The following is a 16,844-nucleotide window of genomic DNA, read 5'->3' as shown; positions in this document are numbered from 1 at the left end:
GAACATAAACATACATGTAAATTTACACAGTAAACTATTAGATTTACTGTAATCTCATTCCTCTGAAGTGACTTCAACGGATAGAAGTTATTATGCGATGCAGCAATCAGCAGTTCTCATCCCGGCCGCTAGGGGGAGAGCGCGTCCTCTGAACACGAAGGTCACCTGACCGTCTGGAACAGTGACCTACTTACGTCGCTGCGGTCGCACGTTGATGAAAAGAGTGGAGCACGTGATTACACGCGCACGACAGTCTCCAAAACTTTGTTGTGTCACCTTTAAGAGTGAGCAACGTGCCAGTTCAGGAGGAAATGACGTCATTTTCTGGCACTGAAGAAGTATTCTTTTCCAGAACTCCTTCATTGAGTCAGTATGAAAGATAAATCCGAATCATCCATTCAGTGATCCATATATCCATCATGCGTGTCACAATCATGTCTTCAATAATTATCAAGTAAAATTTATTTGTTCTTTACTTAATGGCTTGTAAGAAAAATTAAAAAAACCAACACAGATAAAAGTTTGTCATCATTAAAACATTCTGTATGTAGGCGAAATAAATTGTTTACTTTATGAGAGCTGTGGTGATTTATGATTCAATAGACAGAAAAATGAAATATTTATGTTAATCAAACGTTTTGTTTTTTGACGCAAAAAAGTTAATTCTGCTTTTAAATCCATTTGTTTTTGACGATTATTAACCCGCTGAACCCCGAACTATGAAATAATCGCCAGAATAATACAATTTTTGCAATATAAGGTCTAATGGAGCCGTCTGACAAATTAGTCCAAAAATCTTTGTTTGTGAGCTTTAACTTGTATAATTATGGCTAAATCCAGAATTGTTTCGCAATGGAAAATGTGTGATTGTATTCAGTATACTGTATGAAGTTTTTCGGGAAAAATGTAAAACTTATGATGTAGAATTACCAATATCCTGAATGGCTTTAAAGGGTTAACTGAATATCCCGGGCTCTATTCGTATATCTGGCATTCAATAGAGCAAATTGTAGCCTTCACTTATATAATTACTGTCTTTATTTAGTATTGTAAATACAAGGAGAAAAGGAAATCATCTGCAAACCATCATAATTTAGCTGGAAGTAGGCACAATATCAATAAACAGTAAAATGTTGAAAACAGCATATATTAGCCTATAAGAGGTGATATAAACTCTTATAGGCTATTTGACATTAGCATTAGAGCTCACAGTATCACTTGATGACCTGGCAGATTTAAATCTCTGTGTAAAAAGCAACCCGGGATTATCCCGTGACCACGTTATAATCCGCTTGATTCTAATCCCTTTATCAGCGGCGGAAGAGACGCGTTAAAAAGAGCAGCGTGTTTCCAGTGAGTGTCAATCACACGTCTGATCATTGACAGAACGGGGAGAACCACGTGACGACTCTGAGCGGGTTTAATTTGTGATCATCTGATCATCATAGGAGGAAGCACTAACCAATTTTTTTTTGATGCATTCAAGTGATTTATGTCCAAGATGATTTATCAGACTGTGCTCCACAAAATGTTTTACACATGGTTTTTTTTTTCTTGTAAAATAATCCGTCTTTATTTAAATGCATCATATTTGTTGTTTCGAAGACCACAGATGTGGAAAATCTGCCTGCAACTCTTGCGAAATGTGTAGGTTCCCTTTTGATTCGTATTGTGAGACAGAAACTGTCATGCATTTGTCACCTGAGGGTGTCATCCATTTGTCTCCACGCGTGGAGCTGCAGCGTGGGATGCATTTCACAATTAAATGGATAATGTGTTCCTTCCGGCGGATGATTACGAGGTAAACAAAAGTATAAATAATAAATAAAATTAAAAAAAGACAAGCATTTTTATCATGCAAATGACAGGTTAAAGCTTTTTTTTAGTTTTAGTTTAGTCTTCTTGCAGGTGCAGGTTTAACGAAGTTAGTCTGAATTTAAAGCAGGTAACCGGTTTTTCACCTTTGGATATCTAAAGGCAGGTGTGCGCCTGCGCATGCGCGTGAAGGACAGATCATTTCAGCGACACCTGAGGCTAACCTGAAAGTAAAACTATTTACAAATGTAATCACATTAATCTCCATTAAATCATCGGGATACGAGTTCTTTTACTGTATGGGAGAGTTTGCTCTAATACTGTGCAATACAAATGTAAGTACTGTCATATTAAGATCAATTCTAAGGTGCTGCGAAACAATGACGGGTCAATATTGGCACTGAGATTGTTTTAAATTGATGTGGAAAAAGTTTTGTGTTATATATATTTTTTTTTTTTTTGAAAAGACGTGTTATAGCTGTTGATTGAACTAGTAAAACCGTTTATTTTAGTAAAAAAAAACGATGATAAACGGCACATTTAGCCAAATAAAATAAGAGAACGAGCACAACACAACCAGCGGGTAGCCCCCCCCCCCCGTGTGTGTGTGTGTGTGTCTCGCGCTCTCTCTCTCGCGCGCGCTCTCTCTCTCTCTCGCTCGCGCTCTCTCTCCCTCGCGCTCTCTCTCTCTCTCCCTCGCGCTCTCTCTCTCTCTCCCTCGTGCCTTACGTCCTCTGTTGAAAAGGCGTAGCTCGTCGCGTTCTCCTCGTTGTGGGTGAAATTTCCGCTTCCTGCCCCGATTAGCAGCGACCAAAACACAGCGAGCCGACGTGAAGTTGAAGCGCGGAGGGTTGGAGAGCGGCGAACCTGCGGAAAGCGCCGATTTACCCGGGTAAACAACAAGGACGAATGCGATGTGAAGCGCTACCAGACCCGACTCCGTTTGCGTTAGGCGCGCGAGCATTTCAGGTTTAACCGCCAGGACCCTTTGAAGAGGTGAAGAGAGGAGATACCCCCCATAAAAGGGCAACTCTAACACGGCGAAGCCAGGCGACTACGGGTATCCGTCCCACCAGCTGCCCCTGAAAGCCAGTTTTCAGCCTCCAGGATGTCGGAGCGAGGAGGGCTCCCGCGGACTGGGGGCGTCCCTTCCCCGCACTTGCAGCCCTCCAAGCCGGTTAGCATCACCTCGAACCGGCCGGTCCACATGAACCTGTACGCTACCTGGGAGGTGGACCGCTCCTCGCCCAGCTGTGTGCCGAGGTATGTCAACTCCATAAAGGGATGTGTGGATGTCAAACCCCCCCCCCATGTGTGTTTACATGGGGGGTTAAATAGACGCATATCCTTTTGAAAAGCAGCTCATGTGAAAAAGGATGCACGCATATGTCATAATAACAGGTCACTCCAAAATGATCACCATTTTCTTTGCTCTACTTGCCTCTTCTGACCCTTTCTACACCTCCCTTTTGGACATAATCTCCAGTTTTACAACCCAGTGTTACCTAGATAATTACCCAATAGCTTTTACAACTCTAAATCTATAAATATCACTAACTTGCAACACGGTCATTGTTTGTCCTAATAAAGATGGTTTATGTTGTGCATCTGCTGCCTTTCACATATTCTCAGCCCACATGATCATTGCAGACACATTGGTCCCTGCAACTACAGAAAAATGATTTGGCTTCTACGGATGGTGCAGCTGTAACAGCAGGCGATGGTTTATGAAAGCAAAGAGTTCAGTTTTATGTGACTCGGCAGGCACAAATGAATGCTCAAATATTTGGTTTTACTTGTTGTATTGGACCAAGACAAGCTGCGATACTGAAAGTTGCATGCGTTCATTTAGATAATGCAGCAAGGGCACAATAGCCCAGACACCTTATCCACCTGAGCTTAGTTCTAAACAAAGACACAGAGGTCTTTGTTTGATTGAAAGGCTGCAAGCTGGATTCCACTGACTGGATGACATTGTGCCGATTAAAAAATGCGCATGCAAGGTGTTGGTGAAAAGAAAAGGCACACACTGCGTGTGATGTCTACATAAGTCAGGTGTGTTACCTCACATTGCCGTAGTTGCGACCATTAGTTTTATTCAAGGTCAAAGGTAATCCACTGTGACTGTGCATGACAAAATGGACTAAGCTTACAGTGTGACAGTATATGATGGAACTGAAAACCGCTGTATTGGAAATGTCCCTTTTTATATGCAGATTTTATTTATTTATATTATTATTACATGCACATTTCTATTCAGACCACATTTTTCTACCGTCTTAAATTTGCAACTTTGCAGTGACATGAAAAGTAAAATTCTCCAGTGATTGGTTTTGTTTCTTCTAGTCAGAAGGTCGAACCACAGCGTTTCAAACGATCTCAGATGTTTAGGTTACTGAAAGCAATTAGTGGAAATAAAGCATGCTGGTGAAAGCATCATAATGTTCCCAAGCTCACGTCTTAATACTGCTTTCAAAAATACTTTGAGGGTTTACTGGGTTTGGAAGCAAATAAGCCTCAAGGGTATGTTTTGCTTTTTAACATTTTTTTGCAGTTAGAGTTTGTAGAGCATGTGAATAAATGATGTGGTCCTTCTTCTCTGTTTTGGAACAGCTTGCATGAATAAAAAATCCACCATTGGCCCATATTTTATAGCGTATTTCCTCCTGACCTTTTCTTTGAGATGCACATTATCACCTTCGCTGTGTTTTTACCCAGATGTCTGCAGCCGATTTAAATTATCTGGTGCGTCAAAATGTGATTTAAAAAAAAATGAAGAAAAGATTATTTATTTTTCAAACCATTTTCAGCAGCCAACACCGTCCGTCAGATAACTTCGATTTCACTGCAGTCGCAGCAGCAGAGACCGACTGGCGAACAGAGACAGAAAAAAAATGCATGGAGAGAGGATGAGACTGGGAGATGAGAGAAGAAGTGGTAGCTCTGTCATCTACATTTAAAAATAATTTCTCACAGACACAGGCAGTAGGAGGATCTTCAAAAAACGGCTGTGACAGCTAATCCATGGCAGTCTTCCACAGATAAGAACCTGTGTCTGCTGTGTGTTGAAATTCAGTCGTGATGATGTGTTTCAGTCAGCTTTTTTCCTTCTTGTTGCTTAATCTTTGTTGCTACAAGAAGGACTGTGAACTTCCTCCCTCTTGCTGAGGTACTTGTTGTATCATCTTTCTGTCTACCCAAAAAATGCCACATGATGTGATATTTATGTAGTGTAGTGGACTGAATTTGCTCCAGCAGGTAAAAACATACGCTCAGCTAGAATCCCAGCTTGTGGTAAAACCTGGGTAAACATGAATAAATATCCACTTTTGGCTGTTTGTTCCTGCAGTTTTGGTCGTATTCAGTGAGGATTGACTAAAAATAGAAGAGATTGAGTTGCTATGGTCAAATATCTGTGGGTTCATAGTATCTGTCATCAAGTACGAGCAGTCAATATATCAGATTATTTTAAAGCACAGGTCATGTCAATATTCTGCTTTACTGATCTTTTATTATGCTGTTTACAAAAGGGCAATAAATTATTTCACTTTCTCTAAACCATCTCTGGCCGTCTCCCTTCGCGTGGTTCAATGGTTGTTCTTTCCCACCTCGAGAGGATAAAACCTTCATTTTCTGGCAGCCAAATAATCCCACTGAAGAGCACATTATCCGTTCTGTCAGGCTCTGAAACCCACATGGAAGCTGTGTTGAATAAAGATGAGCAGATTTCCGGTGCTACTGTCAGGTGGAATGTTGATGGCGTCGGCCGCTGTTCATATCGTAAATGGTTTGGATTCCAGCATCCAGCGGAGTTTAGTGAAAGCTCGCTTGTGAAGCTACTCTACATCTTGGTATTCCAGGAATGGGCCCCGTTGTAGAGCCCCCACCTCTTGCATTATTAAAGGTCTTCTTTAAGAGCTCAGTGGAAAGTCCCATGCCTCTGGTCCGTAGATGGATCCTGGATGGTGAGCTACAGTTTTTGGCTCATAACCCCTTTGAGTGTTTATAAGTTTGTCAGTTTTTAGGGGTTTAACACTGAGTCAGTGGCAGGAGGTGACTAACTTGGCTTAGTTTAGCGTAAAGGCAGATTGAGACAACTAACCTTTTTTAGAATGTCTTTATTAGATTTTCATCCAAAGTGAATGAATAACCTTAACCTACCAGATTTACAATTGCAGGACTCAACCAGGGGATTGGAAGTTCATTTCAGTGATACAGAACTGTTGTTGGTGGAAGAGTTTTTGCCTGCAGGGACAGACATTTGGTTCTCATCCCGTGCAGTTTGCATTCTTATTTGACCTTGGGCAAGATGCTTAGCCCGAATTTGCTTTGCCATCCTCCATGAAATCAAATGCTGAGAAAACATTTGCCCATTCCAAGAAAAATTATGGACTCCTCAATCCTTAAATTGTTTAATTTTAGTGGTGTTCATGTGTTTTTCTTACAGTATTTTAAGTCTTAAGTTCTATTCTTGAGCCTCATCAAAAAGAGACCAAAATATTCAGAGCAAAAAAAAATAAAAAGAAGGTGAAAACAGTGGTCATTGTATCCAAAATAAATGCTTAACTACTGGCCTGGTAATTAATACTGTTGGTTCAAAGGCACTCATAGCAGAAATGCAGGATGTTCTGAATTATACATCATGCATTTGTTAGACTTGTCGGATGTAATTGCGCTGCAACATAATAATGGGGTGGCACTGGTTCCTCGAGTGTCAGCGTTGCACTATCTACCCTGCCTTCCTACCCCGGCTGCTGAACACACAAACGAAAAGAAACTGAGAGAGTGCCAACAACGTGCCATCGCACATGTGCACACGCACGTCGATGGGGTGGAAGTGTTCATTAAGAAGCTCTGAGGCTGCCACTGGCCTTGGCGCCACTTGCTTCTCCGGAGCAGCTGATTGGCTGAGAGGTCTGGAGTTTCCATTGCAGCTCAGCTCGATTGAAGGGCGATGGGATGCTAACACCTCCTCCTCTTCCTCCTCACCATCCTCACTGTCCATGAGGATGATTTACTGTTTCTGATAATAGCCTTCCAGCTTTGAGGTTGCAGATGGCAATATGATGATGATGATGATGATGGCCTTATTATTGCCTTTAATGATCTATTAATCTGTTGGCCGCAGAAATATAAAGGAATGGATTTGATTGGAGTTAATAATAGAAATCATAACTTAGCCACACGCAAGACAAAATAAAAATGCCTTTAGCAGGAAGTTCACTCCAACAGACCGAGGGACTGTTGCAGAAACATCCTGTAAGTCAAACAGCAGTTAGTAATGAAATGAATCCCCTCTGATGTTAACACAAAACAAACTTTTCTCTTATGCAAGTCTGAGAAACAAACATTTCCTGTGAAAGGAGCTGTCTGAAAGCCAGTCTTGATTCGGGGACGAGAAAGGAGCTTGATTTGACTGGCGGGTGGTTGTTATTTTAGAGGAGATAGTTAGTGAATCTGTCTTCCTCCTCCTCTTCCTCGTGTGGCTGTTCTGGGTTACGACACTGCTGTGGTGTGAGGAGGTCTTTGTTGCGGTATTGTCAGGGATGTGTGTGTTTTTGAAAGCTTATTTCTCCTGGCAGCGATTCCCCCGCTGCGGAATCATAGACTCCCGTCTGGAGTGCGCGCGCACACACACACACACACACACACATGTGCACACAGCAATGCACACAAATTTCCATTTCAAGGTGGTGACACTTCCACGCACACAATGTCACTGAAACGCCTCGCTTGCCTATAATGTATAAACAGAAACACTGTGGAATCCGGGTACATAAAAAATGGGAATGCTATTAAGGAGACAGACGTGGTGCTGACAACAAGTACACACACACACACACACACAGACACACTGAGTCATGTCATGACAAAGCAGGTTCTGAATCACCTCAGTTTGAACCCAGGGGACTCTGAGAGGGAAGGCTGAGATGGAAAGATTTCCTCATTTCACTGCATACCGGAGATTGCTTATATTTTCTAAATCTCTGAAGTATTCTGGAGGAAAGTTCAGGTATTGTCATACACGCAAAGATGGACGCACAAAAACCCACAAACCATTACTGGAAAGCGTACTGTGCAAAGAACAGCTGCATTTGTTTGTTTGTATTCTCTTCATGTTCACACAAATAATGCTGGTACAGGTCTGTAATCCTCTCCAGCTCAGGTTACACACTTTCACGTGTGTGATAACACAAGGTTGTTGTAATGCACTTAACACAGATTGACCTTAAAACGGTGCCTCTGTTCTAGAATTAGTTTTCTCAATTTGGCATCAATATTTTATTTAAATTCTGTTTGGATGAATTAAAAGCATCAACCGATTGCTCTTGTTTCTGGGGTTTCTTATTGGAGAATTTACTTGCGTGGGTTTTGCTTAATTTAATTTTTCGTGACACAAATGAATCTCATTTTGAGACTTTTCATGTGTGCCTCTGGATCAGATACGTGTCGGGTTTGCAGTAATGCAACATGAACGATGAGGATCACGTCAGCGATGGCGCTTTATGAGCAGATGGTGTGCTTTCTCCCTTTCAGAGGAAAATGGCATGCATACGTACTATAGCATCCATTTCAAGTTTGAAAACCATGAATATTTGCACAAATGTGACATTTGATGTTGTTGAGGCAGATGAATTATGTGGAAATTTATCAGTTTGTGCAGAGGAACAAACCTGACATAGTCAGCTGTGCCCTTTTTGGATTAGCTCCTGCTCCTGGACTCCTGCAGTGACTCTGATGCCTGATATGATAATGATATCAATGCGGGAGCTGACCTGATTGGTTGATATCCAGGAAACTAATTAGATTGCACCGTCAGATAGAGGTTCTTCGTTCTGTGGTTGTGCCGGGCGGCCTGCCAGCATGTGCGCTCCGATGGCGTGTCCCCACTTTAAGTTATACAGGATTAGGCGGGTGCTCGGCTCATTAATCTGTAATCGCTTTAATGAAGGGTCAGTTATATTATATGTGTCCACATGTGTTGCATATGCATGGCAACAAAAAGAAGAATCCTCAAGGCTCTTAACCTATTCAAATGTAGTCAAATGCACACAGAAGAAACCAGCATTCTGCACTTTCTTTCAACACAAGCATTATCTTATCTTTCCTCTCACACTGCCACAGAATGCAGGTCACATGCTGGGACTATGCAAGGGGGTAGAGGCCAGACAGCCGCCCTGTAATCTGGATAACAAAGTGCAAACGAGACTAGAAAAACCTGCCGACATTTATGATTTGTGTTCAGGGTGAGTGTTCTTTTTTTAAAAAATGCAGACTACCAACCAACGCTGTAACACGCACTAACCCCAACTTGTTGCAGGCATGCCCCGCTCTCTTGTAAACATAGAAGATAGTGTTTGACATAGTTGGGTTTTACAGTGTGTGTAAAGGTTGATTGTGCCCTCTTTAGGAAGCGACTGGCCTCAGTGTGTCCTTGCCTGTGGCTGTGGGAACTGGAGCAAGACAGGAGGGGATGAAGGGAGAGACGGAGGTTGGCAAAGGATAGAGAAGAGACGGGAGCATGAAAAACTGAGCCAAACAAGAAAAGGTTGCCAGCCCCAGCTTGAGATTGTGTGTTTGAATCTGCCCGTTTCGAACGGTCTCACTAACTACCAAGAAATTGTTTGTTTTAGCTTGACTTCACAGATTGTCATGAGGATGTTTATTTGATTACAGTGGCACGCACGCTTATCATTGGGTGTTGTTTTGATTTGAAGTACTTTGAGTCCGGATCTGCTTCTTGATTCTGATTCTTCAAAACTAGCCGTGTTTCTTATTTCACAGAAGAAATTTCCATTTTAAAAAACCTTTATGCAAGACTTTATGAATTATGAATGACTCATTCAGAGGCTGCGGTCCTGATTTGATTACACACTATAAAGCACAAAACCTCTTCCATTAAAAGCTAGTTGGCGGAAAACCGAATGAGCTCTTTCTGGAGCATTGACACCTGTGATTATTCACATCTATGCACCACTTGACCTTCCACTGCCTCGCATTGCCCTTAAACGACAAAGATTACTTTGTGTTTGTACTTTCACAGTTTAAATCTCCCCTTTTCTGCTTATTTTTACTTTACCGTTCTCCATAAAAGTGAAGATAGAGGACACATAAAAACACCGCCTCTCGCCTCTTTCTGCTAAATGAAATGCCTTCTATTCATTTTATTCACTGAATGTGCCTCGTTTTTTTTGCTTTGATGCACCTTTTAAAGGAGGGAATAATCGCTCAATAAGCACGATTGCTGCTTTTCACAGCTCTTGTATCTGCTTCTCATCCTGGTATTTTGGAGTGGAGGTGGTGTCTTATTGTGTGTTTTTACAGGAGTACCTTTTGTTGGGGTGTTGCACTCGACTGTTAATTCACAACAAGCACTCGTTGTCGTCCTCGATTTAAGAGTTCTTTGCATTTTTAATCTGTGCTCTCGTTTACACTACATGTTCACGTCATTTTATGCAGCTTTTTCCCACATTTTCTTAAATGCAACAATAGTGTAATTCATTTTGTGTTGTTCTCTGTCTGACTGGATGTTACATCTATATAAATACAGGAGACCCGTGTTCCCTCGTAATGCCGCTGCGTGTTTGACAAAGGGCAAATCGTCTCGCTTCACTTCTCAACTTGCATCAAATAACGCCTCGCTGTTTGCACATATGTACGGCAGGCAGGGTTCTGCTGCCTCGGGTTAAGTGTCAGCGCACAGCAGCAGGGCGACTGTCGCCTTTCTGAAGAAAGACTAGAGCAGGAAAGAAAATGTGAGAAAGTAAGAGGGCAGGTAGCCTGGTTCCACTTCTGAATTGTTGCCCAACAGAGGTTTCTGAACATTTAATGGGACAATTAATTGCTATGAAATCAATCATCGTATTTTTGATTGTGAAGCCGACGGTGAGTCAAAGATCAGGCTGCAAGGGAGACAAAATGAGCTGGGGGGGGGTGAAGGTGAGGAGTAGGAGGGTGAGCGTTGGCCGATGACAGAGGAAAAACAGGAGGCTTTATGAGAAAAGGGTGACATCAAATGTGGTTTGGTAATTGGACGAGGAGCAGCTGGGGCAGAAGGACCAGATATGGCAGAGCGATCCGAGCTAATGGAAGAAGCAGGCTCTGCCACATGCTCCCTTATTTCCAGTCCTCCTTGATTTTTTTTTCTTTCTCTCTGTCTGCTTCCTCTTTATCTGTCTGTTCTGCTTCTGTCTTCACCATTGTGTTTGTCACATCTTTGTTCCTTTCTTCCCCAGAGGCATACGACCTTGTTGACACCGTCGGCTCACAGCCAAATCTAAGCTGTGCTTAGGTGCTGCCCAGGCTTGTTGATAAATTCTCCTTCCGCCTTCCTCCCTCTGCTGCCGTTAGATCCGTGCTTCTCTGCAACATCGTCCCCTCATGGCCACTCGGTGACGGATCGGAGTCACCCCTGCCACCGTTATTTCCTGAGCAGTCATCACCTGAGCTGCCGGCGTGGTCCTTTGAGCCCCGTTCATACTCACCTGCTGTCACTGATTTGGTGCGACATGACAGCCACGGACGCCGTGTCGCTTTCAGCTGCTCCGTGTCGCAACTGCATCAAAACTTAGTTCATACAAATGTCGACTGATGCTCATTTTAAATTTGGCCTGACAGTTTTAATGATTTAATCCTAATCCTTTAACTTGCTGAGGCTTAATATAATAAAAGAGGCAAACAGAGAGCAAACTGTGGATCTCACGCCTACCATTTTTTATTATTCTCTCTGTTCAGTGTTCAGTTTTATTATTTTGTCTCAAGTCAGAAGTAAATGTCTGTACTGGATATACATCATGTCTATCGTCACAGGGGGCATTGTGATTAATTCATAAGCTGGATGTTGGAGTCTTTGAACGTTACTGACAGAAGAATTTACATTTTTCTTCAAACTGGGGAATGTTGTGTTTATAAATAAATGAACTTTTTTTGGCATTGACCTCCCAAGTTCGCATCAGAGGCTTTGCTAGAGAAGCGTATAGATCCAGGTCGCTATTGTTTGCGCTGAAAATAGTATCATCGGTCTGTTCGTCATGTCTAAAATATGTGATGAAAGACAATTCAAATGGGTTACTCTGAAGACCAGCTTGAATACACATCATGAATCATCACCAGGGACGACTAGCATAGCATCCCCTCTGATCCAGTGACACCAAACGGATCGGAATATGAAACAAGATGTGGGACACAATTCTGTGCCTGTAAATGATGAAACATCACATTCAGTTCAGCACCACACAAAACACTGCATTTGAATTCAGGGTGACAGGCAGACATTGGTGTGTGTGGTGTTATCCATCACAACTCAGTTCCTATTTCAAGGCGGTCGTCTGGACTGTTTGACATGAACGTATATAGGAAGTTTATTGCAACTTCTGTCCACATTTAAAGATTAATAGCTGCTCTAGGTTTTGTTGGTGTTTAACAGTGGAAAACGCTGTTTTTGTGCAGTTGTTTTCACCTTCCTAACACTAAACCCATCCATAATGTGCTCTGTTTAAATTGCTATTATTTGATCGCGACAAAGGCAATAGTGAAGTCAGAAAAACGGACCCTGAGGGCAGCATACGACATCTTCCTGTGTGCTTCTGATTGAATTCAGGCCCTACTTTGCCATTCGTCATCGTTGCTGAGAAAAAAAATTACTTCCTTTTATGTATTTCATGCTAGCCTTTCTGTAGAGAAAGTTGCAAAACAGAATTTTGTGTTTTGTGTGGTGACTCCTGGATTCTCCCTGTTATTAAAATGTTGAACATGAGCTGTGTTTTCATTTGATTTTTTTTTTTTTTCAACCAGTCCAGATGCAAAGCAGAGCTACATGTAACAGTGCAGATGGCAACACCAGCCCAAGGGAAACACATCCACACACACACACGTACACACTCTTCAATATCATTACCCGGCTCCATGATTCACTTTCTCACCTCCACACCAACACACCTCACTTATGTTCACTGGCCGTGACTCAACACGTTCATCTTCATTTTCTCTCACTTGTTTGCCCTTCGCTGCAGCTCGGTCCTGTCACCGTTCTCATTTTGTGGCTTTCGGCGAACACGGTTCGACATTTCCTTTTTCATCTCCAGCCCCTGTCGTTTAGCTTAGCATTCCTGCTCTCGACAGTAATGAGTTGTCCAAAGCCATTTTTGGCAGGAGTTTTTTTTTGTTTCATACTCCCCCACATGTTTTAGGTCTTTGATTAATCAACACGCAAACACACACACACACACTGCACGGTTTACACTCATGCCTTTCAAAATGAGCCTGCTGCCACCCACTTACCAATACTCACAGCAGATAGCTTGGTATAACAACAAGTGCCTGCCCACTCGTGTCAGGATTAGGTCTTTATGACCACTTTGGTGAGCATTGAATCCCCACACACACACACACACACATAGGGTGTATATGCATTGACTACAGATTAAAAATGAGTCACAACGCAGGAAAACACACATTCTCTACGGCCTCATAGCTGTAAGAGGGAGCGACATACTGCCAGCTCACTGATGCATACAGTACATATTGTCCACAGGGCACCCCCCCACAGACGACACACTTTTTCCCACACACTCCTATACTGTATGTAATGACAGACTAATCTGCTCATTCATCAATGTAAACACATGTTAGCATGGGATATCTTTGTGCCATAAATAGATGCTGTACAACCTTGAAGGAGAGTAGGAGTGTGTGAGCAAAGGTCAGAGGTCACTAAGATGATGGTGATATTTAGCAGCTTCTTCCATCTTCATGTATTTCAATTGAATTTTTTTGTATGCAAAGAACTGTCTTTTAAGAAATAGGTCATGGAATTTCCATTTTCGATCCTGGTTTATTTAATAGATTTAAATGTAATAAATCTTTTCTGTGGTGTATCTATCGTGTTGTCGAGCAAGGATGTCAGCTGGCGGAGGTGGTGAAGATCCTTGTCAGCTGCTGAGTTCAATCAGACATTTCACGGTGCGTTTCTCAAACGCCTGTCTGATTTAATACTTGACGTTTGCACCTCCTCTTTCTTTCTTAAGCTTGTTTTATGTCAGGAGAATTTACAGTCTGGCTGATGCTTGGTTTTTTAGTTTCATACAGAAATAGACATTAGAACAAACTGTCAGCTAATTCTGATATGTTTACATTTATTTTTTTGAAGAACGTCCATGCTGATACATAATCTATATTAGCTTTGTCTTAAGTTTTAATCTCTATTTTTGTGTGACCAATAAGATCATTGACTCTTATTTATAGCTTATTTAAAGTCAGGTGACAACCAGACAAGCAGGAATAAAGTGACAATACACAGATGGGCTACACAGAGTAGACTATAATAACACAAAATCAATGCAAAGTCTATGTCGGAGAGAGATGGAGGTAAGCAGAGATGGAGATCGAACCAGAGGGTTTTTAAAAAGTCAGATCCATCATACCAATTAGAGAAGTTCTGCAGAATCGGGTGGATTGATGGGGAAACAGGAGCAGGAGGGAGGAGTAGGGTGATGGGATCGAGTGAAACAGCGGCGCTATCTGATAAGACAGATGGGGGGCGGGGGAAAGGAGAGTCGTGGATTGCCGGAGGATTGAATGAATCGAGGGAGTGGGCAGGACACGATATGGGCTTGTTTGTGTGTGTGGTTGTTTTGTTTTTTGGCAGGCAGTGGCGGACAGCTTATGCCACTGGGGACGATAAGAAACGTAGTGAATATTGAAGAGAGAGATTACGACAAGCAAACACAATGCGTTATGTCACTGTGACCTTGTCCCTCTTGTAAGAGCCTGACATCCTCTACTGCAGGTGACAGATTGAATTTGATATTCACATTTTACGTCACACACCTAGAGAAGGAAAAGGAGGAAGGACAGGAGGTGACACGACTGTGGAATCATTGTATTATTGAAGATTCATTCCATGTTATAACTTCCTGAATAAAATCCTCTAGAAAAGACCGAGCTACTTGTTTAAGAAAAGCTGCCTGCACCTTTTTAGGTTCATGTAATTATAACCTTGAATTTCTTTGACATTTCTCCTTGATGACCATGAAGCCAAAGCCAAAACCAAAATGGCTAAAAGTAGACACTGAACGGAAAGAAAGAGACGAACGTCTCGCCAAGCCATTAGCTGATGAAACGTTGTTCACTCGCCTTGGCTGCCAAGGTGAGCTTTGGAACTATTATCTATATTATAATTGTGCATTGTTTATATTGATAGTAGTATTTGTTTAAAACATTGTGCAGATCTGAAGAGAGGAGCTCAAATGAAACGGAAGGACACAAAGCTAAAAATACTTATTTTATAAAAACATTTATTTCAAGCAGCAGACAATAAAAAATTTCCGTCTGCTGCTTTTGAGGTGTTGCTTCCTCTTACACCTCCAGTATCCTCTGGAAGACAGAAGGGACTGACAGGCGGCATTTCTACCTGTCCACAATAGAATAAATGAGCCAGTTAAACCTCTTTATCTGCCACTTGCATGATATCCACTTAGCATACAAGGAAAACATTGTTTTCCAAAGCTGCAAAATCTACCTCACAAGACACAAAAACAGTGCTGCTGAAAGAAAGAAGGTACAAACTGAATGTGAGATGAAGTTGTTTGACCCGGTGCTGACCCATTCAGAGGTAAATAGAGGTCTAGGGCCGGTAATTGAACAGTTAACCCCAATTAATCCCAGACCATTTTATTTATTTTTATTTTAGACTAGTTTTCTAATATCGTTTTCTGCACTTTCCTGTGTTGCTTACATGGAATTAAAGAGAAAAATCTTATTTTCATTCTCTAGACAAGGCATAATAAAGACATGATTTACAATCTGTTAAAATTCAAGGTGTCTGAATGTTCACAAGAAATTATCCTTTGGTTTATATTTAAACAAAATGATGAAAAATAATTCTGATGGGTTTTCGTATGTTTAAAGTGAGGCTAATGCAAATTAAGCATCAATGCAGGTAGATATTTTGAATGAGAAACACAAAAATGTGGAAACATAACTTTTGCAATTTCAGATACATGTATTGGAACAGCAGTTTAAATTAGTTTTAAGAAGCTTCCTTTTTTTTTTTTTTGCCAAACTGTAATTACTTCCTTACTGACTGCAGGGCATCTGCATGAACATCATCCAGAATGTCTGTGGAGCATTAGTTGTGTATTTTTAGACATTTATTATGGCTGGAGGGCTGCAACTTTGATCAATACAAACTGTGTTAAAAGCTAGTGGATTTGTGTCCTGTTGCTGTCCTGATGCTCTTCCTCCTTTTTTATCCTCTCCCTCTGTTTCTTCATTCATTGTGTGTTGTTTGCATCACTGCCAGTGTTCAGGCATGAGCACACGGCCCCATCACTTCTCTAATGCGTGACAGCAACACTGGATGCTCTGCTCCATTTGAACAAACACCGACGAGGTGTGAATCAGAACAAGTCTGTACTGACTGTGACTTGGGAAGAGATTAAATCCCAGCAGGGTGCTGTGCTGGCATCGAGTGTTTTTGTGTTTGTTGGTATGTTGACTCACAGCACATCATCCAGAAGTTTCCCTTTTGACTCTGATTAGAAACTGCTGCCAGAGTCATCATCAGAATACTAAGTGGCGTCTTAGTATTCGAGGAGTCATCCTCTACCACAGATCTGATACACTTCACAAAGAGAGGCTTGTGCTAGTGACAAAGCAGGATGTAAACACGACCGGCATCGTCCACGGCTAGCATAGTTAGCGAGCCGCTCATCAATGAGTGGAAGTCGGCTTTCCTCTGCGAAACATGAAAAGCACATGTGTAATTTTCACAGGTTTTTGCCCTGGAGTTTTTCAAATATACATTTTACGGCACTATTACTACTCAGTAAACAAAGAAACAAGTGTGGCCTGCAGGCCTGATTAATGTAGATGATTCCTGACTGTGACAGAGATGCAACACAATCGTTCCTCCTGATATCCAAGCATCCATTCATCCATTTTCTTGTAGACATTTCTGTTTTTCTTGAAGGTGAATAATGAGAATTTTTATTTTGGTGTATCCTCAAACAGGGCTGACAGTTGGCCTT

The 16,844-nt window shown here is 41.8% G+C and overlaps 1 protein-coding gene across 2 annotated transcripts in view; it reads left to right on the top strand.

Moving 5' to 3' along the window:
- The first annotated feature begins 2,550 nt into the window (after positions 1-2,550).
- LOC137590339 (phosphofurin acidic cluster sorting protein 1) overlaps positions 2,551-16,844 on the top strand; it is a 39,324-nt gene continuing 25,030 nt past the window's right edge. For both annotated transcript variants that reach the window (XM_068307894.1, XM_068307893.1), the window contains exon 1: positions 2,551-3,078. In XM_068307894.1, the coding sequence (XP_068163995.1) occupies positions 2,924-3,078 (155 nt within the window). In that variant the 5' untranslated portion in view covers positions 2,551-2,923. The remainder of the gene's footprint in view (positions 3,079-16,844) is intronic.

This window comes from Antennarius striatus, chromosome 23, assembly GCF_040054535.1.
Source record: "Antennarius striatus isolate MH-2024 chromosome 23, ASM4005453v1, whole genome shotgun sequence".
Taxonomy (NCBI): Eukaryota; Metazoa; Chordata; class Actinopteri; order Lophiiformes; family Antennariidae; genus Antennarius; species Antennarius striatus.
This window is presented reverse-complemented; position numbering and strand designations above follow the sequence as displayed.